We start from the raw sequence: 23753 nt of genomic DNA, 5'->3' as shown, positions 1-23753 counted from the left end.
AGGAAAAGAGAAGAAATCCTAAGAGAAGAAAGACCCTAGCAAGGCTAGCGTGGTCCTCTCTGCCTCCCCAATCATCTTCTGGGGTCTAAGGTAAGTTCTCAATGGTCCTTCTACCACACTTCCTTATATATTTCTCACTAGCTGCTGACCCACTTTCTCTCATGTGATTTGTTCTTCTCTGCCTGGGTGTGTTCTTCTTGGTTGCCAATTCTCTCCAGTAGCCCTTAAGGGTTGCGCTTAAGAGCTTTGGTGACCACTTTGCAGGTAGTTATATCCGATTATCAGTGGGAATACAGATATTTTGAAAACACAGAAAGTTTGCTTCTGTTGTCCTGTACATCTGCAGTACTGTCGTGGAGAAATGTCAGGCCTTGCTACAGCAGATCCTCACAGGTTGAGAGACCTTGGCTGTGATTGTTCTGCTCCTCCGTATATGCAATACAAAATGTGCTTACTTAAACATATGGGTGTGAGAAGTATCGACCTCTGTATGGCTTCCAATTTGTAATAGTTTTGGTATTTTCAAAAGGTGTGTTTTTATGGGGCTCACAAGTTATTGCTACTAGTTAAATGGTTAAGCAATTAGTAATGTTAGTGGATTTACCGGTAATGATCAGAGATTACCCGGTAATAAATAATAGATAATATATATAAATACAAGATAACAAATAGAAATACATTAATAAACACACACTTTTTATGGGAGATGGACATTGTCACAGACCTATAGCTGAAGAAGGTTGTTGCTAGGGTTCCATGCCTTGGACTGCTAAATGAAATATGCAGAACTGAGTGCTGCTGAAAGCAGAATAGAGAGTTCGATGAATAATTCTTTTGGACATGCGTCTTTTGTCCTGTACTCTTTTTAATTTAAGAAAAATGCTGTGACAAAAGCATATGAAGGCAAGTGTAATTCTCTTATTCCCTCTGCCCCCCCTTCTCTCTCTCTCTCTCTCTCTCTCTCTCTCTCTCTCTCACACACACACACACACACTCATATACTCAATAGTCTGCTTCCTCTGTTTTCTTCACATTCCTGAATCCTAGCTATGGGCCTGTCTTAAACAGCATGAAACTGAAGTGGGAGGAATTTACCTAGTACGCCATCCTTCACTGTGCGTTCTTTCTCTTCCTGTCAGAAAAGGTTTAATCAAAAGCAGGCTGGTTTAGTGAGGCCTGTTCTTTGGAAATCTCGTAGGCCGACACAAGCCTTTAAGCAGGAAACTACACAGATTTCAAACAATCTATGTGAAGAATTATACTAAGCAGTGTGAATCTGGAACTGAGCGTGAGAGTAAAATGTGATCTTTCTTAAATGCTGAATCTTACTATGTTGTGCATTTCAACCATCAATATGAACTCATCCATGATAAATTATTAGCTAGTTATTAGCATCTGCTTCTCTTACTACTCGTCTACCGCATCTTGGAAGCCTGAATGACTGTTATCCACTGGCACAGTCATTTAGTTATCAACATTGCTGTACCTCTTTGTTTTAGCTTAGGGGAAACTGGTCTCCTGGTTCTGGTGTTTCCTAGTCATGCTGACAGGCCAAATGGAAGATCGCCTCTCTGTCTGGGCCTTTTGAAAGTCATATATTTGGAGCAGCCTACTCACAAGAGCTTGAGTTTTCTGCCAAATCTCTCACTGAAGACCTCCAAAGCAATTTGCAGAAGGAATTTGTGTTGCATAATGTAGTTTTGACAAGGAAAGGGAGAGAAAACATAGGAGTTAATATATCCTAATTTTGTTTTTGTGCCCAAACTTCACATATTTTACAGTAGAAAATGTTATTTGGATCATGGGTGTAGCGCGGGGGGGGGGGGGCAGAGGGGGCCAGCTGCTCCCCTCCTAAATCAACAAAAGACTCCTGGTTGCAGGAGTTGACAGTCAATGCAGGCAATTTTGAGCTAGACTGTTCAAGAGTGCAAGTCAGTATAATGCAAAAACCTATGTTCCCTTGCTTTCAAGTATCTGCATATGCACGCCTTGAACAGATGATCAGTGCTATAAGTTTTCATAGCAGTGTGCAGTGGTTAGAGTGTGTCACTAAGACCGGGGAGACCCTGGGTCAAATCCCCACTTAGCCATGGAAAGCTCACTGGAGAACTTTAGGCCAGTCATGCTCTCTCAACCTAGTCAGTCTACCTCACAGGGTTGTTGTGAGGATAAAACAGGGAAGGGAAAGAACTGTGTATGCCACCTTGAGCTCCTTGAAGAAAGGTGAGGTAGAAATGTAATAATAAATTAAATAAACAATAGAACCATAGAATTGCAGAGTTAGAAGGGACCACGAGGGTCATCTGGCCCACCCCCCTGCAGTGCAGGAAACCTAATGTGGGCCTTAAACCCACAACCCTGAGGTTAAGAGTCTCCTGCTCTCTTTTTTTTTAACATTGGCACTGCAGTACAGTACTATTATTACTTCCCTGCCACACTGATATATTCATTGTATATTCAGATGACTTGGGAAGTGGAGGGTTGAAGACCGTATTAGAGCTGAGAGCTGTTTAAACCAGGATTGAATTACTTTTGCCCCAATCCTTTGGAAACAAAAGTCAGAATGAACTTTCCTCAAGCTGAGGATACAGTATGAAAATGTTCTCCTGGGTCTTTTGCGTTCTCCTCCAACATCTCTGCAGTTACAATAACATCATCATGACCATGAAGCAACAAAGGAAACAAAAACATTCATTTTAAAAATAAATTGTAAAGTGATTGTCTAGTTGCAGTGTCCATTTGATCTCACTTTCTGCTACTAATGGGTGCTTTTTTCTTTCCATGTATTTTTTGGTTCTGCAGTCCTTTGGGAAAGGATGAGATTCAGCCTGATATTTTAGAGGTTAAAGAAGGAAGAGTGGGGACAGGATTGTCCTCTGACCCAGTCAGGAGATCTCCTATTGTATTTCATTTAGGAGTAGATTTTCATCATGCCTGTTTATGTTCCTCCAGAGAGAAATACATTTTAAGTGATTATTTCTGATGATGTGGAGATTACTACAGTTTAAGTCTACAGGACTCTAGGTATGTACAGGCTGTTTTCAGTGGTTTCTCCTCAGCAGAAACTGAAGAAGTTAAATTGGATTTGTTTCAGTTTTAATATTGAACTTTTCCCTTTATGCAACTGCAAAATGAGTGAGGCTTGAAGGAACACATCAAATCAGCTGTACTGGAACACATTATTATTCTTCCAAACTTGGCAAGAAAAATTAACCATGAATAACATGTGCTTCCTCAAATTAAACACACGGATTTTTGGACCAGAGAGCTGCCCAGGTCAGAATGGAGAAACAAACACTCAGTTGTTAGGATCCTAAGTCCTTTAGGTTTTCCCTCTGTGGGTAGTAGCAGCTTTGGGAGGGCGCTGGCTTGATTTGGGGATATAGTGCAAAAGCAAAGGCTTTCACCCTCCCTCTCCTGCATCACCTTCCAATCCAATTCTGTCACCAACTCCATATTTGGACATTCTGTGGCAAATTTATGTAACAAAATGCATATCTCTTAACTGTAACTAAAACAAAGAATATTCTCACCTCTACCTAGTTATAGGTGTTTATTGCCTCCCTAAAAGAGATGCAATATGGAATTGGTAATTGCTAATTTAGATAAGTCATAAGCTATGAAATGCAGGGTATTTTATCCATACACCCAGAGCCCAATAGCAAATGGATGCTGTAAAATGAAAACGCATGAGAGCTAAGGTAGGGTGTCCTTAACAAGTATTAACTCTTGGTTCTGAAGTGTTAAAGCATAGAGGACAGTGTCAAACTAAAAACATTTTTAGTAGCAGGGGGATTTCTTATTATTTGTGTTTCAGAGACCCTAAAAAGTATGAAAGGTCCTTTGGGAAGGTGTAATAGCTAGAATGGAACAGGAAAGAGTTGCTATTTTATGAATAAAATCATAGTGAAAAAAGACGTGGGATGTGTTGGAGATGGTCACAAACTATATATTGCATAAATGAACTTTTTATTAACCTATTATTAGCCAGAACCCACTTTTAAGAATAAAATAAAAAAAGTTTTGCTCTGATCTTCAGCTATGATATTTTTGTCTTCACCTGTGCAGTTGCATCTGCAGTTGGTACATCTATCGACGGATTTCTTAAAAAAATATCGAAATGGCGTCCCTAACAGGTTAGTATTTTTGCTCCACAACTATGCAGAGTTAATTTAATTCTTCAAAATCCATTCAACCAGGGATGATAAAATGCATCGTAATCTCTTGTCTGTCTAATCACGAATTACATCAGAGCTGGGTAAGCAGTATGCCGCTTGCTGTTAAAAATTATCCTTGAAAGAATGCCAAATGCCTTCCAACACCGGCTTAAAAACACACACCTCGCCTGGAGACAGGGGCAAAGGGCTGGGTATGAAACAAAAAGATTGGCGGTAAGGGGCCACTCAATGTGACTTGTGCTCAACTCAATTCTGCTTGCAGGTATCTGAGCATAGAATCATAGAATTGTAGAGCTGGAAGGGATCTAGTCCAGGGGTCAGCAGAGGGCCGGTCCACTGTTCCTCAGACTTTGTTGGGGGGCCAGACCTACTCTCTCCCGAAAGCACCCCCCTGGAAAGACCCCCTGCTCTCCTAAAAGGACCTCCCTGCCGCTATTCATGCTGCAGTCGCTGATGCCGCCTCATCTTTGACAGCATTGTCATCCTCGGCCAGGGGTCCGCGGGGTGCAGAGCCCAAGCCACTGGCCTGGGAGGTGGAGGCAGCCTCCTTGCTGCCGCTTCCTCCCGCTCTACTCTTGGCCATACATGGCTGCCTCAGTGGGAAGGAAGGGGCGTCTCCCAGAGGCATCTGTGGTTTCAGATTGGCTGCAGAAGCCGTGCCAGCGTTGCAGAAGTCAGTCCCCGCGCAGCGAGGCCTCCGTGCCGGGCCGGTTTAGTGCGAGGACTGACTGAGCGGGTGGCGGGTCTGCAAGGTTCGCGGGCCAGATTAACGAGCCCGGTCGGCCACATCCGGCCCCCAGGCCTTAATTTGCTGACCCCTGATCTAGTTCAACTCCCTGCAATGCAGGAATATCCAGGTGTCCCATATGGCCTCCTGGTATGCCCCATGGAGGACCTTATGGTCAGCAAATAATAATAATATCTTGTAGGTCCTGGGCCTTAAGGAGATTAGACTGGCCTCGACCAGGGCCGAGGCCTTTTCAGCTGTGGCCCCAGCCTGGTGGAATGCTCTGTCACAAGAGACCAGGGACTTGCGGGATCTGACATCTTTCCGCAGGGCCTGCAAGATGGAGCTGTTCCACCAGGCCTTTGGCCGTGGTCCAGTCTGACTCCCCCTTTCTCCTTATAAGAACTTGCATGAAAGTGGGCCCCCAACTTTTCTCACAGGGTCATACAAGATCAGTATGAACAGTTAGGCCTAGTGAGCATTTAAGTTCCCCATCCCTAATTTGCGGATTGCCATATGATTGGATTTCACTTTGATTCTGATTTGATTTTAGGATGTACCGTATTTTTTGCTCCATAAGACGCACTTTTTTCCTCCTAAAAAGTAAGGGAAAATATCTGTGCGTCTTATGGAGCAAATGGTGGTCCCTGGAGCTGAATTGCCCAGGGGCCAAAAGCAGATTGTGCTTTTTATTTTACAAAGAGGAAAGGGAGTGTTGAAAGGACCCCGCTCAGCAGCTGATCAGCAAGAGATCGGGAGAGAGATAAGAGTCCCCGGCTCCCTTTCAGCCCCGCCCTCCTTTGTTGAATGTGCTGCAGAGGGAGGTTGTTTGTTTCCCCAGGACATGTGACTGGCTGATTAGATTATCTGACTGGAAACAGTAGAAACAGCTCCCATAAGATTTTTCAGAAATGTGAGTTAAACCCCATAAAAATGGGGCTTTTCCTCTTTGCTTTTCCCCCTTTGCAAAAGGAGCTTTGCTTTTCCCCCTTTGCAAAAAAAGCTGCAAAACCTTTAGCTGATCCTTTAAAAAAAAGGCCTTTTGCCTTTGCAAAAACAGCTGCAAAACTTTTAGCTGATCCTCAAAACACACACACACACACACACACACACACACACACAAAAAAACCCAGGGCTTTTAGAGGAGGAAAACCAGAAAAATATTTTTTTTTCTTGTTTCCTCCTCTAAAAATGAGGTGCGCCCTATGGTCCAGTGCGTCCTATGGAGCGAAAAATACGGTATTTTAATTAATTGATTGCTTTTATGGTAATATGTTATATATTTGATGTTAGCCGCTCTGAGCCCGGTTTTGACTGGGGAGGGTGGGGTATAAATAAATTTATTATTATTATTATTAGTAGTAGTAGTAGTAGTAGTAGTATGGGGATCGAACTTGCAACCTTGGCATTATCAGCACCATGTTCTAACCAACTGAGCTATCCAAGTTGTTCACAAGATCAAACATCTTTGCTTGTATTTTATATATAACAAATCAATAGACGCCTTATACTGTATTTCTTTTCAATTTGTAGGTGCTGCGATGGGTCGAAGTATACCAGTTGAACATGATGAAACTGGAGATTGGTCGCCACTTCCAGAGCATTCACTGGCTTTGGACCCTTATGGTGAAAATATAGAGAACTTGGTGCCCATAGGATCTTATCCACCTCAAATGACTTCTCATTCATTGACTAGGCAATCATGTTTCTGCAAGCACCTTAATCGTGTGGATTATAATATTGCTGATCTGGAAGCGTCTGACTACAATCACCTGCAACGATGCCAGGATTCTAGAAGGGAGATACCTCCTGGTCCATTCACAGAATCAACAGCTTCATCAGAACTTCATATTTTATCTTTGGACAAAAGGAACCAGCTGCTGAGGTCTAGGCCTTCAGCTGATTCTCCTGACACTGGACACAATTCTAGTGGTCTGCAACAAAGCTCATCTGACATTTCCCAAAATTCATCTGGTGAAAGTCAGGAGAATGCAAATCTAAACCAAACTCAATGTAATAGACCACCAGTAGACCTACGAACAGAAGATGCAGGATATGATTCTCAGCCTCTGGATCTTATGGGCATCAGGCAGCTAGAACCTCCATTGCCACTTACTTCCGTGTTTAACCTCCAAGACCTTCCAAGGCCTCTGATGTCCAGAGAGTTACCACAGATGGACCCTCAGCCATATCCTGTATTCGCACAACTGGCCCATCCTTCCCCACAATCTCAGTGGCATCCTAGATACTACATTCCTGGGGATTTACATTGCCAGAATCCATGTAAGTTAACTGGTCAGGTATTCAGAATACTTTTTTTCCCTAAGTAGCTTAGAGAATTTTGCACAATGTTTTTTCCAACTATATTTAATCATAAGAAATGTGTGCTTCTAGCATTTCTTGCCATCCACTTTTATGTTTGCAGTTTTTAGCTATACCAGTGACCTCATAAAGGCTGGGCATTCCATTCAACAAATCACCTGCACAGTTCAGATGTTTACACTTCTGAACAAGAAATCTCTGCTAATCTAATCCTCACATTTTGTGATCTGACACTTGCCTTTCTCTACTATAACTTCCTGTCCAGATAATATTATATTTTCCCTTTTCATTCATTAATCACTTCCATCATTTTTCTCCTTCCTTTCCGCCAGAATAGTTTTCTCTCCTATTATTAACTTGCTAAAACTAGACTAAGGGTATGCATCAGCTCTGTATGTACCCAAATTCACAAGGCAAATCAGGGTGATTTGGGGAAGGTTCTCACATTTCTGATTGCACCATTAAATGCCTTCTCCTATGCAGAGATCTCTAACATATCCCCAGAAATCTGTGGTGGGAAGTGTCTACCCCCCCCCACACCACTGACCCTTGGAGTAACAAGGGCCTTACTAAGGGTGACATTTCCTCCACCACACCAGTCCTTCCTGGCAATTAATACTAACTTTCCACCCCTCCTTCCCCTGAGCAAATCAATGTAGAGATTTCTTTCCCTCAACACCCCTGCCTTCCCTCGGTTCCCAGGTTCCTGCTGTACTGCAGAAATTGTTATGTCTGTGTTTAGGGGCGGAAACGTGAAAGGTGCCCTCTCCTGCATTAAAATCTGCCTACAGTTTATCAGGCTCCACACTCTGCAGTGGCTGCAAATTTCATTCACTTTGTGAAAAATTATAGCTGTTTTTAGATTCCCTGTTATAGTGAATTTACCCACCTCACTGTGCCTCATCTTCCCTGGGGGTCTTATGGCTTTTATAGCCATCTGCCAGTGTTGTTACCTGATAGATAGTTGGATTCCACGTCCTCTTTTGTGTCATCCCTACATTCTGGCACCCTTGATGCTTCCGACTAGAAGCAATTCCACCACATGCCCATAATGTGCAACGTTCTTGCGCAAAGCTGCACTAGATGAAGATTTATAATTTCCATGACGAGAAATGGTGATATTCGAAAAGATATACTTTGTTGTTGTTCAGTCGTTCAGTCGTGTCCGACTCTTCGTGACCCCATGGACCAGAGTACGCCAGGCACGCCTATCCTTCACTGCCTCTCGCAGTTTGGCCAAACTCATGTTAGTAGCTTCAAGAACACTGTCCAACCATCTCATCCTCTGTCGTCCCCTTCTCCTTGTGCCCTCCATCTTTCCCAACATCAGGGTCTTTTCTAGGGATTCTTCTCTTCTCATGAGGTGGCCAAAGTACTGGAGCCTCAACTTCAGGATCTGTCCTTCTAGTGAGTACTCAGGGCTGATTTCTTTGAGAATGGATAGGTTTGATCTTCTTGCAGTCCACGGGACTCTCAAGAGTCTCCTCCAGCACCATAATTCAAAAGCATCAATTCTACGGCGATCAGCCTTCTTTATGGTCCAGCTCTCACTTCCGTACATTACTACTGGGAAAACCATAGCTTTAACTATACAGACTTTTGTCGGCAAGGTGATGTCTTTGCTTTTTAAGATGCTGTCTAGGTTTGTCATTGCTTTTCTCCCAAGAAGCAGGCGTCTTCTGATTTCGTGACTGCTGTCACCATCTGCAGTGATCATGGAACCCAAGAAAGTGAAATCTCTCACTGCCTCCATTTCTTCCCCTTCTATTTGCCAGGAGGTGATGGGACCAGTGGCCATGATCTTAGTTTTTTTGATGTTGAGCTTCAGACCATATTTTGCGCTCTCTTCTTTCACCCTCATTAAAAGGTTCTTCAATTCTTCCTCACTTTCTGCCATCAAGGTAGTATCATCAGCATATCTGAGGTTGTTGATATTTTTTCCGGCAATCTTAATTCCAGTTGGGGATTCATCCAGTCCAGCCTTTCGCATGATGTATTCTGCATATAAGTTAAATAAGCAGGGAGACAATATACAGCCTTGTCGTACTCCTTTCCCAATTTTGAACCAATCAGTTGTTCCATATCCAGTTCTAACTGTAGCTTCTTGTCCCACATAGAGATTTCTCAGGTGATCCGGCACTCCCATTTCTTTAAGAACTTGCCATAGTTTGCTGTGGTCGACACAGTCAAATGTAGGCGATAATTAAGAGGATAGTCGAAAATGCACAGGAATCCCCAGGCCTGGGACAGCCTGGTTCATCGTGGGCACAAAGTACCTTTCCATGGGAGTGTTCAAAGTTTGAGCCACTATCACATCAGATTTGATCACCCCACTTTCCATGCTAAGATGGGAAACCTAGAACATAAAGACAAAAATTTATTGCTAAATGGACCCGGACTGATGTACACTGTCCCCTCATTTCTCACCCTGTTGAATATATGTACTAGTTTAACAGCGCCACTTGAACAACACTTTCTTTAAAACATGAGCCATTATGTAATTTGAGCCCTATTTCAAGAGCCTCCCTGCGCCCCCCCAACCCCCCCCCAAACCAACGTACTTGTTCAGAGCTGGAGGCAGTGTTTTGCTTACTAACTTCCTATCTTCTCTGAGGTATAAAATGGCTTCCTGACAGCTTTTCACATTTCCAATGATTACTGGGCAATCATCTCTCACAATAGGGTTTTGTACTTAATGTGTTCTAATGTGCACCTTCTAGACAGAAACAATATAGTGTGCTGTGCTCCCAGGCAGCCATCTAGCCAGGGCATCTGCTCTCTCATATTCATAATAGACTTAGCACTGCATTTCAGCTGCATTCTCTCAATGATAATGCATTCTGAAATGAATGTTACTTTTGCAAGGGGGTTCCTAGTATTCAGATCACAGGTATATGATTGCTGGAGGTGAAACCAGCTCATATTCCTGTGGAAGGAAGGGCAAGATAAATTGCTGGAGGTGTAGCATTCCCAGTTCTTGCATTTCCGTCAGGAGTCTTGTAGCTTTTTGAGTTTATGATCACACCAAAGTGAAGCACTTTGAGACTTTGTTCATTTCAATGAGTTAACATGGCCTCTAAGGCTGCAATCCTTCCCACACTGATCTAGAAGTAAGCCTCATTAATTAATTTATTTGTTTATTTCCAACATTTGTTTCCCACTTTTCTATAACTCATAATCAAATTGGGTTACAGTAATCGATGAAAAAATCAAATGCTTCCTTTGATGTAAATATGCAAAGGATTGCCCTGTTCCTCTATCCTATTAATTAGTTTGGACTGAAAGAATGCTTAATTTGGCCAGGGGTTTTCTTAAAATCTAAAACCATAAGAAAACCATGAAAAATACAAAACACAATCTATCCAAAACTAACCAATTTTAAGTCTATTGCTTTCAGTGGAAACTAACCAATTTTAAGTCTATTGCTTTCAGTGGAACAGTGAAGCACATACTTAAATCCCTAGTAGAAATGCTTGACTTTGGCTCAATTGTGCCCAAGGTTTTCAAGGAGAGAAACCTGATTGCACTGTGAACTTAAACAAAAACAACCCTCCAGTATTGATGCTCATAAATTTATTTCACACCATTTTAGTCTGTTCACAACACTGCCAATTTTCTTAATTGTCAAGATCATGGGTAGGCAAACTAAGGCCTGGGGGTCGGATCCGGTCCAATTGTCTTTCAGATCCAGCCCGCGGATGGTCCGGGAATCAGCATATTTTTACATGAGTAGAATGTGTCCTTTTATTTAAAATGCATTCCCATTACAGTGGTACCTTGGGTTACAGACGGTTCAGATTAAAGACGCTTCAGGTTAACCCAGAAATAGTACCTCGGGTTAAGAACTTTGCTTCAGAAATCGTGCGCTGGCGGCGCAGCGGCAGCAGGAGGCCCCATTAGCTAAAGCAGTGGCGGAGCTTCATGTTCCGGCACCAGGGGCGGAGAGCAAGCAAGGGTGGGCCTTGCGTGCTGCCCAAAGGGGTGTGGCGGGCGTCCTGGGGGGCGTGGTGCACCGCCCGCAGGGGCGTGGGGCATGTTCTGGGGGTGGGGCGCACCGCCTGCGGGGGCAGGGCGCCCAGCGCGGACGGCGGGCAGCTGCGATGGAACCCCACCAGGATCGTTCTTCCTCTGCCAGTGAGCTAAAGTGGTACCTCAGGTTAAGAACAGTTTCAGGTTAAGAAGGGACCTCCAGAACGAATTAAGTTCTTAAGCCGAGGTACCACTGTAGCTATACTGTGAACCTATTTCCATCACTCAACTAGTGAAGCGAACTTTAAGGCCTGCCACTACATCGCTGGCATCACCTTCAGCAAATTGGAAGTTCTGCTTAAAGTGACACAGACCATTTTCTAGTACACAATTTCATGCTTAAGCCTATCGATTCTAGTTGGTGTAATGTGCTAAACTCGTAGTTTGATCATATTCATTAGCTGTTTTGTTAAATTCTGTTGTTCAAAGGTGAGTTAACTATGCAGTTTTTCTTTTCTACTCTTAGATGGGCAAACACGCTACCAACACTTCGCACATCCGCCTCAACCACGGCTTCCTGTTCCTGGCCCTTGTGTAAGAGCCATCCATCCTGGCCGGCAAATAATCCCAAATTATTCCAGTCCTCCTTCTCCTAAATGCAATGAAGAAAGGCTCCCTGAGAGAGAGAGCTCTTCTGGAGAATTTCAAAGATTGTAGTAAGTTTGTCCTGAGATTCATTGGAAAATTTCAGCTGCAAGAAGCTGACGGAAGCTAATGCAAGCTTTTAGGAGGTTGTCTTGACTGTGGCAGTGGTGCTATTGGTATGCATAAGGTGTTGTTTTAACTGTGGCAGCTAAAGTAGGCCTAAACAGCCTTCCGCAATCTGGTGGCTTTCCAACATTTTGGACTACAGTTCCCATAATCCCTGATCACTGACTGTGCTAGCTGGAGCTGGTTTAAAGGCCTGGGTGATTCACAGTACCAGACTGCTTTTATATCACACAGAGAGGGTTTTTCAGAATGCCAAGTACATTTGTCTCTTATTTGCTACATTTATAACCCAGTTTTCGGCCAATACACTGCAGGAACTTCGCAATTTAAGATATTAGAACAAGCAAAATTAAAAGCTAAAATAATGAAGCACTGGCCACAGAATTATTTGAGACCTCTGGTCTTCAGGGGCTAGTGGCACATGCTTCCTGCCCTGGGCTTATGGGGGGGGGGGCTTGTGGATCTTTAAGCAGCCTCTGGAAAGATGCTGGAGGGCCTTCTAGAGAGACTCTCTTAGGCTATTTGTGATCTTTTCAGGAGCCGACAGCATGAGACCAGTCATGCATTGAGCCACCTTTTTATTGCTAAAGTATCTTTTTCATAAAAGGAAAATTTTCTCATTAAAAACAGGCCCCACGTATGTGTTGTTAGAATCAGCAGCTTTTAACATTTTATAATGACTCTTCATGTTTTTCTTAGTGGCCAGTTTCAGAACCAACTACTGCATGGTGGAGCATCATCCAAGGCTTATGGCGCTCATGAGGACTTCTACAGGTGCCCTCCTGATTCCATGGCTCAGCCTAATGGCCCACCATGCCCAGCTGCCATCCCAAGGCCTCCAAGTAATTTTGCAGTCAGGGGAACACTGAGGACAAGTAATTTGCCAGAAGAGCTGCGTAAGTCCCCCTGCCCCACCATCTTTGGAAAATTGTGTATAAAGCCATAGCATTGGTTAGTGAATAAAGTGGGTGGCCCAGTCCTAGCAGGATCGTGCATACATAGAACCACACTCTCCTGCTGCTCGCAGCAACTTCTAGTGCTGCCTCAGCCTAACAGCAGATAACACCAAGGCATGGCCTTTTAAAATTGGTATCTTCTAGTTGTCCTGGAAGTGGATCCTTTTCACCAGAAGCCCAGCTATATCCTTAAAGGGCCTGAAACTATTCCAGGCGGAGACTGCCTGGCTACAACTCTGCTACGCCTGAGGTTCTTGCTACTCCCCATGTCCTTGATTTAACCAAATCCACATTTGGGGGTTCAAAGTAGCATGCAGTTCAAAGTGTTAGGCAGGCATCATGCAATTAATCTGGAGAACAGACAGCTAGAAGGATTAGGAGGGTGTGTTTGGAGGATGAAGTGACATTTTTCATGGCTTATAACGGTCGTATTTATGTACTTTCATTTTTTTTAACATTACGGTCCAGGAATCATTAGGTGGTTGGAGAAGGAGCATTTTCCATTGAAAGTGTCCATATGCTCTTAGGGTTTCTGCTTTTTGGAGCAGGGACATGGGCCAAATTAAAGGTATTCTAGAGGTCTCTAATGGAGATGCCTAGCATGATCACAAGACCACTGTGACAGACAGTTCAGCTCCATTGTATAAATAATAATCAACCCAGTCAGATGGGTGGAGTATAAGTAATAAATTCTTATGATTATTATCTAAATCAAACAAGATAGAGCTTATTGTCTGCTCTGTGCTAGTAAAACAAAGAAAAGGCAAACACTTTTTTTCTAGTACTTTGAACAATACTTTGATCATCTCTCTTAGGTAAAGTCTTCATAACCTACTCTGTGGACACAGCTGAGGAGGTCATGAAATTTGTGAACTTTTTGTTTGTAAATGGATTTCAGACAGCTGTAAGTACTCTATTCTGGAAGGGTGTTTCCCTTTGCTGGAATTCAATCAAGAATGTATGAAATTGGCTGTCTATATCTTTAAAGCTTTGTCTTCCTTTTTAATGTTCCTGCCTGCGTTGATGAATCTTGTATGCAGTGGCATATACTCAAACCCTAAATATATAAATGAGGGGGGAAGAGGCTTAAATGGTGTATTTGAAATTCCAATGCAAAGTTTATGTAATACACTAAGTGGAGTAAGGTTGTACTGACAATCCTTTAAAACTATTTCTACATCACCTGTACAACACAACCGTATGCAGTTTTGCTTGGAAGCAAGTCACACTGTGTTCAATAGGGCTTCAGGGCAAGTGTGGGTAGGGTTGTATTTTCCCTCAAGGTCATTGAATGAGTTCAAGGTTAAATAGGGGTCTAAACTCTGCATCACAGCCCAAACCCCAGGCAGTCAACTGTCTTGGAATACAAGAATCCTACACAATAGCACAGGAAACAAGATGGAATGACCTCACAAACTCTGAATAATGCCTCTTTTTTTCTAGAGGGGGAAAGGTGTGATTCTTTGCCACTTTTGACAAACTGGGGTTCAATCGTGCACAATACTAGGCAAAGTGATGTGGAGCCATGGCTCAATGTTGCTAAAGTCCATGGGTAGGCAAACTAAGGCCCGGGGGCTGGATCCGGCCCAATCGCCTTCTAAATCCAGCCCGCGGACTGTCCGGGAATCAGTGTGTTTTTACATTAGTACAGGTGAAACTCGAAAAATTAGAATATCGTGGAAAAAGTCCATTTATGTAAGCAATTGTTTTCATTAGCTACTGGAGTTTAATATCAGATAGACTCATGGTATGCAAAGCGAGATATGTCAAGCCTTTGTTTGTTGTAATTGTGATGATTATGGCATATAGCTGATGAAAACTCCAAAGTTGAAATTGTTAATTTGGGGTTCTCATCAGCTGTATGCCATAATCATCACAATTATAACAAATAAAGGCTTGACATATCTCGCTTTGCATGTCATGAGTCTATCTCATATATTAGTTTCACCTTTTAAGTTGAATTACTGAAAGAAATAAACCGTAACACGATATTCTGATTTTTCGATTTTCACCTGTAGAATGTGTCCTTTTATTTTAAATGCATCTCTGGGTTATTTGTGGGGCCTGCCTGGTGTTTTTACATGAGTAGAATGTGTACTTTTATTTAAAATGGATCTCTAGGTTATTTGTGGGGCATAGTAATTCGTTCAACCCCCCCCCCCAAAAAAATATAGTCCGCCCCCCCCAAGGTCTGAGGGACAGTGGACCGGCCCCCTGCTGAAAAAGTTTGCTGACCCCTGCTAAAGACCATGGAGGGGAAGGCAGGTAGTGGGAATTGAAACAAAGGTTGGATGGAATCAAAGGACGACAGTACAGAACAACATTTTTGAAGCAGGAGGGGGAGCAGGCAGTCCAGAACAAAACCATTAAAATACACCGAAAGTGTATACAGTTTTTGCAGAATACACCTGCTGTCAAAGACCCATCTGGAGTCGGCCTCAGGTGACAGAAGGGGGAAATAATTAGCTGGGGCCCCTGGAGATTCCTTGTCAGCTGTGATATTGCTAGCAGAAACTTACCAAGCTGCATAAATGTCCTGGCTCTTTGTGAATAGAAAGCCTTGTTAGGCTATGTACACTTGCAGCTCAACCTTTGAACAGGGAAACTACACACTGAGGGTAGAACCATATTGTGCCTTTCAAGCACATCCCAATACCGTGTTTCTCATAAAATAAGACGTCCCTATAAAATAAGCCATGGCAGGATTTTCAACCGTTCACAAAATGTAAGACATACCCTGAAAATAAGCCGTAGTGCTGGGCGCAGTTCTGGAGGGCGCCAAGGAAGATGCGAGGTTGCTCGCACCTCCGAGCCTCCTTCCCGCTGGAGGAGCCGCCCTCCAGCTGCTGCCCATCTTCTTTACTGCACGGTTGCCGTACGGAGCGAGAGTGACGAGCCGCGGCAGGAGGAGGAGGCGGCCTGCCGGCTCGGCGCCCGGAAGCGGCTGCTGCTGCAGCGCCGATCGGAGCGCGCCGAGCCCGCAGCCTCGCCTCCGCCTGGCCCAGCCGAGGAGGGCTGCCGGCTCGGCGCCCGGAAGCGGCTGCTGCTGCAGCGCCGATCGGAGCGCGCCGAGCCCGCAGCCTCGCCTCCGCCTGGCCCAGCCGAGGAGGGCTGCCGGCTCGGCGCCCGCAACTGGCTGCTGTTGCAGCGCCGAGCGGAGCCCCGAGCCAGCGGGCCCCAGCAGCAGAACCCAGGAGCAGCAGCACCGTGCTGCGCGGAGCCCCGAGCCAGATAAGTGGGTATCTCCCCTCCCCCCTCCCATGGCTAAACAGTTTTTAATTTCTGTTTTTTTTTTTTTTTCACCATTTTGACACAACACTTTGGACAGGGGACTTGCTAGGCTTTTCCCTAGGTTCCAGGGGGACCCTATCCTTGTAGGTTAAACTTTTGGGATTGGGACTTAATTCCTCCTCCCCCCCCAAAAAAAATACTTACCACTGTATTTGTGTTAAAGAAAAAAAAAAGTTTAGCAGAGAATGTACATAAGCTGTGCAGTCTTGGCAGCCTGCACCCACATTTAGTACTTCTCATGGCTCTCACTTGGTCCGTTTATAAATCTGTGGTAATAAAAATAAGACATCCCCTGAAAATAAGCCATAGTGGGGGTTTTTGAGGAAAAATAAATATAAGACGGTGTCTTATTTTATGAGAAACACGGTAAACATTTAAAGAGCACGGCTTCCCCCAAAGCATCCTGGGAACTGTAGTTTAAGGTTGCAGGGAATTGTAGCTTTGTGAAGAATAAACTACACTTCTCAGGATTCTTGCCTTCAATATGCATACGAGATACTTTGTGAGTCTTCTTTGTATTGACGGAAATATTTGCCTCCTTTGTGCACAAAGCTAAAGAAATGTTAATATTTTCCCATTCTTATAGATTGATATATTTGAGGACACAGTTCGAGGTATTGACATTATCAAGTGGATGGAACGCTACCTGAGTGATGTAAGTAAAGGGGGGAATGGTGGTTCTTGTACAAGCATTTTCCACAGGCAGCTCAAAGACAATTTTGGGCGTAGGAAGCTCAACGGCAATCCTTAAGGAATCAGTCCTTAAGACAATACTGGTAAGAACCCACGGACTGAAACAGAAGCATCTCCTGCCCCCCTTGTGACTTAATTATTCATGTTGTTCCTACCCTTGCCTCCCCACCCATTCTGTCTAATTTAAAATGTGAGCCTTCTGAGATAGAACTTGGCTTTCATAGATCTGTAAAATGCCTGTGTTAACCACATATTAATTTGTTTCGGTTTTTAAATGTTGCATGCAGGAGCAAAAATATTTGTGTTTTTAGCTTATAAATGCAAACAAAATAAAATAAACACATCAGGCCTTTTCAAGCATTCCAAACAAATGCGTGAGAGCTTAAACTGTGGGAGGAGGGGACTTATGCCAGCCATGCCCCAACATCCTTGTGGGTGCGCTTTCTATGTCCATTGCACACACCCCACCCCAATCTTCTCAGGAAGTCTGAAAAAAGTTTGTAAACACTTTCCATTTCCAAATCTCCTCATGAAAGGGAACCTATGCATTTTGGAACCCTGGTTGACATAGAGGCTTTGTATAGAATATACTGCTAAGTATATTAGGATCACAAACTAAGAGCACAATCCTAAACATATTTACTCAGAGGTTAAGTTCTACTGAATTTAGGGAGGCTTACTCCTGACAAATTGGAGCTTGCCGTCTAAAGCGATTGGGGAAGGAGGAGCTATATAAGATTAAAATAACTGTTGACAAGCTGTGTGCAGTCCACAAAGACATTGTGTTAGTGCTAAGTGTACAGCTGAAGGCAGAATGCTGCCTTCACTTTAATTATTTAAAAATAAACAAGTTCTTTCCAAGGGCCCCAAACCGTGAAAACAGGCTCAAAAATGTTTCAGCAAGGTGAATTGGCTGCTCATGGTGGTCATATATATATCTGAACAAAAAGTTGAAATCCTCATTATACCAATTCAAATGAAAAGTAAAACTTAATCAAGACACAACCTGAAGCAGGGTGGGGCAGAGCTCCCAGCAGTGAGCCACTACTGCTTACCTGGATGGGGAGGTGGCGGAAACGACAGCATGGCAACTCACCTGCCAAGAAGCTGGTGTTGTGGCTCTGTCCCACCTGGCAAACTGCTTCTGGACACAGCAATTAAAGCACAGAATGAAAAAGCTCTTACGGATTCTTTTTAAAAAACACCAGTGACAAACGTTGGGCATATTAACTTCCTGTAGAAGGGCATTCTGTAAATATGGGAGCCTCACTAAAAAGGCCATGTCCTTAGTTGCTGTTCATTTTCTTAGTGGACCAGGCAGTAGGGCCTATGGGGCTAATCTTCATGTTCAGGCAGGCTCATTGTCAGGAGCTGGAGTTAGGCACAGGTCAGCAATAAAACAATAAAGCACCCAATGTCAGTGAAGTTAACTCTTCAAAGAAATAAAACAGCTCAGTCCTAGTGATCCAGACAACTTTTTCCAGTAGGTCTTGCCTCAATGGGGCATTTGTGAGGACTGAAGGTCCCCCGCCTTCCCTCTGTTCTCTAAGGCTCCTCCCCCAGTTCCTTCCCCAGCAGCCTAAGAGTCCATCTTGTCTCTCATTGCTCCACCCTCTTTATTCCTCTGTGTGTTCTAGGAGACCAGGAGGTGGGAAGCTGGTCACAGCAGGAGGGGGAGAGTCCCTGGATTCTTATGCAGCCTGCCTCATCTCTGTCTCCTGGTCCCCATTCTCTCCAGCTTCCGCTTCCACCTCTGAGTCTGGACTGCCTGCTGCCACAGCCTCTTCCTGCTCACTAAACCCTGTTGCCTCTTCAGCTTCCAACACCTCCTCCTCCCAGTGTGCTCCCTCTTTTTCCTCTGACCACATGTTTACGTACAGCGATTGCAGTTAGGCTGAAATACTGCAGCAGCGGGTTACATGAAATGGGGGAGGATGTTGGGAATTCCATTCCTCCAGCGCTGCAGATGTGTGGGATTGTTACAATTGTTGTCCCACCACCAATCCCCTGGCTCTAAGCTTTCTTCTTCTTGGGGGTTCCCTTGCCTTTAGGCCATCCTAAATGGTTTAGGACTTTAAAAGACCAAACCAGCACTTTATATTTGGTCTGGAAACAAACAGGCAGGCAGCATGGAAGAGAAGAGAATACGTACAAAACAGAAACAAAAGTAAGGATATTTATTATTGGTCACAATTTTATACAGGTCACAAATCATGGTCTATTTTAGCATAGAATTCAGATTATCCTGAAATAGGGGACGTATTCTACTAGAAAGAGTGATTTTCAATTAATAAACGGTAATGGTGCATTGTTTATGCATACATTATTTATAGGTTTAGGTTTCTGGAAGATAACCTGGTCAATGCTGAAATGCATTTCCCCCCCTCTCCTTTTTAAAGTATGTTAAAATTTACTAGTGGAGAGAGAGCCCGAAAATCTGGTATGAGGAAATACAGTGTGCAGAGATTAGTTTTGCTTCATTGCCAAAATGCACTGGATTGTCTTATGCTTCCAGAGAACATCAGATCACGTATAATACAAACTGGCAGGTTTCCAAGCTGCTCTGCCCAACCACACTGCATTTTACAATTTCATAAAAGCGCCTTTCTCCCTGACAGAAGACAGTGATGATAATCATAGCAATCAGTCCAAAATACAAACAGGATGTTGAAGGGGCTGAATCCCAGCTGGACAAGGATGAGCATGGCTTACATACTAAATATATCCACAGGATGGTAAGTGAGGACATGTGCTTGCCGTTTCAAAAGAGGTCTGCAGCTTCCCTTCTCCCAAATAACTGCCCTTTGTGTCTTGTCCTTCATCAGTCCTGCAGTTAAGTGCTGCTTTGTTGGTGTTCACACACTGCTCCCTGTTAGTATTGAGTGTTTTTTTTAAGAAGCAGTGCTACTTGCAACTGCTCAGAAGTTCTGTTTCAGATAAATGTATATGACTGGCTTCTTGACTTTCTTTAGAGCTTTTGCAGTCTGTTTAAATCCCTTTATACCCTTTCCCCAAGTCCCTTAATATGAGCTTATCTCATGCCTGCACTTCCTCATACAGATTCACCCCAAAAAGAGATGGGAATCGACAAACAACAGTAAATCTGACTGCCTGACCTATGAAAATAAGCATGGGGCAGGCAGGGAAGGAAATTCCCATCTGTGTATCTTCATAAACCTCTGAGCTAGTGTATTCTCCGTCTCTGTGTATTTGATCTGCTCTCCCTTATGGCCCTCCCATTGCCACAGAAACTCAGCTTGCTCACACCCTCACAAAGTCGCTCTAGAGTTTCTTCTGATCGGATCAAATAAGCTGCCAACAAAGGTGGTTCCTCTTTCAGCTGGGAGATAAGTACAGTATTAAGTAAAAGAACATCCACCAGTGAATCAGACTTCTTCACGTGACACAAAAGCATAGAGCCAGACTGTGAAAAAGAAGCACAAATCTTGTTAGGGAAAGGCGTGGTTTCTTCAAACATTGTTACAATGAACATTCCTAACAGGAGAAAAAGCTTCCTGATTTAGAATCATCGAATTGTCACTTGGAAGGGACCCCAAGGATCATCTAGTCCAATTTCCTGCAATGCAGGAATATGTAGGCACTGGCGGAGGAAGAGGGCCGCAGGGGGAGCGCACCGCCCCTGGCAGCACGATCCCAGTAGGGTGCCATCGTGGCTGCCCCCCCCCACGCTGGGTGCCATGCCCCCACAGGCGGCGTGCCACACCCCCAGGATGCGCACCAGCCCTGCCCCCGCCTGCTCTCCACCCCCCAGTGCCGGAGCATGAAGCTCCGCCACTGTATGTAGGTGGCCTGTATGGGGATTGAACCCACAACCTTGGCATGGCATTGCACCATGCTGTAACCAACTGAGCTGGGCAGAAGTATCAATAGTACCTGTGGACTTTATCCAACATGAGTCCACTTTGATTAGAACCACTGTAATTAATGGACATTACTAACTTAGGTCCATTAATTTCAGTCTACTGTATAACGCAGCTGGATAAAACCTACAGTAGTGGGTTTCTTTCTTCCAACATTGCTTTGCATCAACATAGGAACATTTTTGATGAAGGGCTGTATACAAATTCAATCAATCAACCAACCAACCAACCAACCAACCAAAAGGCACAGTTCAGCAAAAGCTATGTAAGCCTAAGTCATATTCCACTGCTTTCAGTAGGACTTATTAGTTATGGTTGGTGATTTAATATTAACCAGATTCTTCACCCAGATACCCAACTGGTATTTGCAATATATAAAATTTGTGGTATCTATGTCTTCAGGCAGCACACAAGGAAGGGACAGTGGAGAGCTCGGATCCTGATAAAATTTCTGAGCTATAAGTCAAGCACCCCTTACTTTTCTTCATGATACTCATTTGAAACATGGGAACTAGCTTGGAGAACCAACTTACAGGCCTAGTGTCATAGGTTTCACCAAAGCCTAGGAAACACCTGTGTGTGCACAGCAGGTCCTGAGCATCAGTTGTTACTAATCCAGATTCATTTCAGACCAGAGATGGACTCTAGGGGGCTCGGAAATCAATCTGAATTGAATTAGGACAGGGGGGAATTAAACTCCTAAGCTGATCAAAAGTCCAGGTTATTTTAAAAAATCAAATACAATTCTATTTTGTATTGTTGTCAACAAAATACAAGTTCTGTAGTAAGGAATTGATTTTCTTTTTTATATTATTTAAAACACACACAGAGAGATTTAGATATCATATTATAGTATACCTAAACAGCAGATGAGAAAATACAATTCAACATAGTGTATGGGGTCTTCAGTCAAGAATATGCATCAATGGGTTGCCTACACACTGAAACACATGTACTTGCAGTGTGGAGGTGAGGGGGAAAGGGGAATGAGACACAGTTCTACCACCTCCAGATATGTGACTGGCACTGTCAAGAGCTGAGAAAGCTGAGCAGGGCAGGGCATGTAGTTTCTAATCTGATGTAAGGAACAGCTGGCACCATCCTGATGCTTCTGAAATTCAATGCAGAAGGAGAGGCCTACACAAACAGGCTTGCACATGTGAAGCATAACCACTGGATTAAGGAAATGTGATACAGCAGACAAGTTGAGTAGGAAGGGGCTCCAGCACAATGAACGGTTGGAGCATAAGAATGCATAACTATTACAAATAAATTTGGGCTAATGTTGTTTTTCATATTTTAGATGCAAATTGAGTTTATACAACAAGGAAGCATGAACTTTAGATTCATTCCTGTGCTTTTCCCAAATGCAAAAAAGGTAAAGAAAACTGATCAGTCATGCTATTCTTATATCTTTTTACAACCCGAGACAAAAACCTTCCAAAGCCTTTTTTGAATGTTGAATAAAATCATGTTAGTATTTGAAGTGGCACCTTAGACAAATGCTTCATAACATTTTTAGATAAAGGTCTAGTTTGATTTCAGTAGTGTGCTTTTTATTCAGTGTGACTGGCACAATTTATCCCCTTTTGATGGATTATACCCCATTGTTTCTGTTTCCCCTCTTTGAACTTATATATGAGGTAGCTTTGAACCCCTCTGCTCAATATAGTACCAAACACCTGTTTGATGAGCAGATGTGGAGAGACCTTACCTGCAGTTGTGTTCATGCAGCCTGCCGATCCTGTCAAAGATAGGTAGCAATCTCACAGCAGCCATGCCTTTGCCCCCGTCTTTGTGCCATCCAGGGAAATCTCACAACAAAGTATCAACTCTTTCCCAATTTCCTCTTCCCAAATCCCACTGAGATAATCAGGCTGTAGGAATGCTGTTTTCTCCAACCATTTGGATTAGTGGGGATCCACTGCCGGGGGGGGGGGGCAGCACTCTCCTCAAGTGTGATTACGGGAGAAGGTATCACTTACTGCAAGATCCTCTTTCTCCATGGAACTTTGCTTGCCTCCTCGTGGTGCCTTCCTCACTTGGAGGGGAGGTTCTGCTGTAAATGAATGTGGTGATGTAAAATAATTTCCATTGTACCTCACTATGAAGGATGGGGAGTGCATTTTGGGACTTTGTATACTTTATGTCAGTTAAAGGGCATTAAATCTAAGTGATGGTTAATGCCACAATGTGCTGACAGCAATGTTTCACACAGGTGATTTCTACAATGAATTATTCAAATTGCACCGTAAGCTGAGAGAGGGGATCCAAAGCATGACTAATTGGCAAAGACTCTTAAGAAAGGGAGGGAGGGGAAGGTATATGCCTGTGACTGTGATGCCTTCAGGTTTCTGAAAAGCTGAAATACAGAAAGGAATTTAATTTAGCTGCCTTCCACCCTCCCTTCCCCACAGGAGCATGTGCCTACCTGGCTTCAGAACACTCACATCTACAATTGGCCCCAAAATAAAAAGAACATTCTGTTGCGGTTGCTGAGAGAAGAGGAATATGTTGCTCCTCCGATAGGACCTTTGCCCACTCTCCAGGTTGTGCCTTTATGAATGTCCATTAAAGTGCATATGAAGCAATCGTTGTATAACTGTTGGCTCGCAGCCAGGGTTTTCCTGGCTTCCCCTTCTAGGGTGATGAACAGCTTGTGCACAGACACACACACTAGAATTGTCTTGGGTTAAGTCAAGCCCATGTGTTTTCTTTTATTCTGAATGTTTCCTTCTGCAACTGATCGGGCACATTGCTTCCCTGGCAATATTTAAACAAACTGCAAATGGAAAGAATGTCTCATCGTTTTGTCTTCTAGCAACTTGCTTTCTAAGTCTGCAGCACAGCCAGTTAGTACAGTGAGTGGCACTGTAATAAGCAAAACAATTGCATTCCTGTTTCCTCTGGGTTCCTTTTATTATTGGCCAGCTGTTCTTGCATTGTGCAATGGTCTCCTGCAGTC

The 23753-nt window shown here is 43.7% G+C and overlaps 1 protein-coding gene across 2 annotated transcripts; it reads left to right on the top strand.

The window, feature by feature from the left end:
• On the top strand, positions 1–23377 carry TRAF3IP2 (TRAF3 interacting protein 2). 2 transcript variants are annotated; one of them, XM_033143617.1, is made up of 11 exons: positions 3–90; positions 2953–3024; positions 4069–4136; positions 6439–7188; positions 11723–11912; positions 12667–12863; positions 13739–13827; positions 16801–16869; positions 19526–19642; positions 22092–22166; positions 23206–23377. In XM_033143617.1, the coding sequence occupies exons 3-11, from the start codon at positions 4121–4123 to the stop codon at positions 23350–23352; spliced, it is 1650 nt and encodes a 549-aa protein (XP_032999508.1). In that variant the 5' UTR covers positions 3–90; positions 2953–3024; positions 4069–4120; the 3' UTR covers positions 23353–23377. The 2 variants fall into 2 exon arrangements, with proteins under 2 accessions (XP_032999507.1, XP_032999508.1); XM_033143616.1 differs by lacking the exon at positions 2953–3024 and having other exon boundaries at positions 1–90.
• Positions 23378–23753: the final 376 nt, after the last annotated feature.

Source organism: Lacerta agilis, chromosome 3 (assembly GCF_009819535.1).
Source record: "Lacerta agilis isolate rLacAgi1 chromosome 3, rLacAgi1.pri, whole genome shotgun sequence".
Lineage (NCBI taxonomy): Eukaryota > Metazoa > Chordata > Lepidosauria > Squamata > Lacertidae > Lacerta > Lacerta agilis.
Note: the sequence above shows the minus strand (reverse complement) of the source record. Positions and strands in the feature narration are given on the sequence as shown.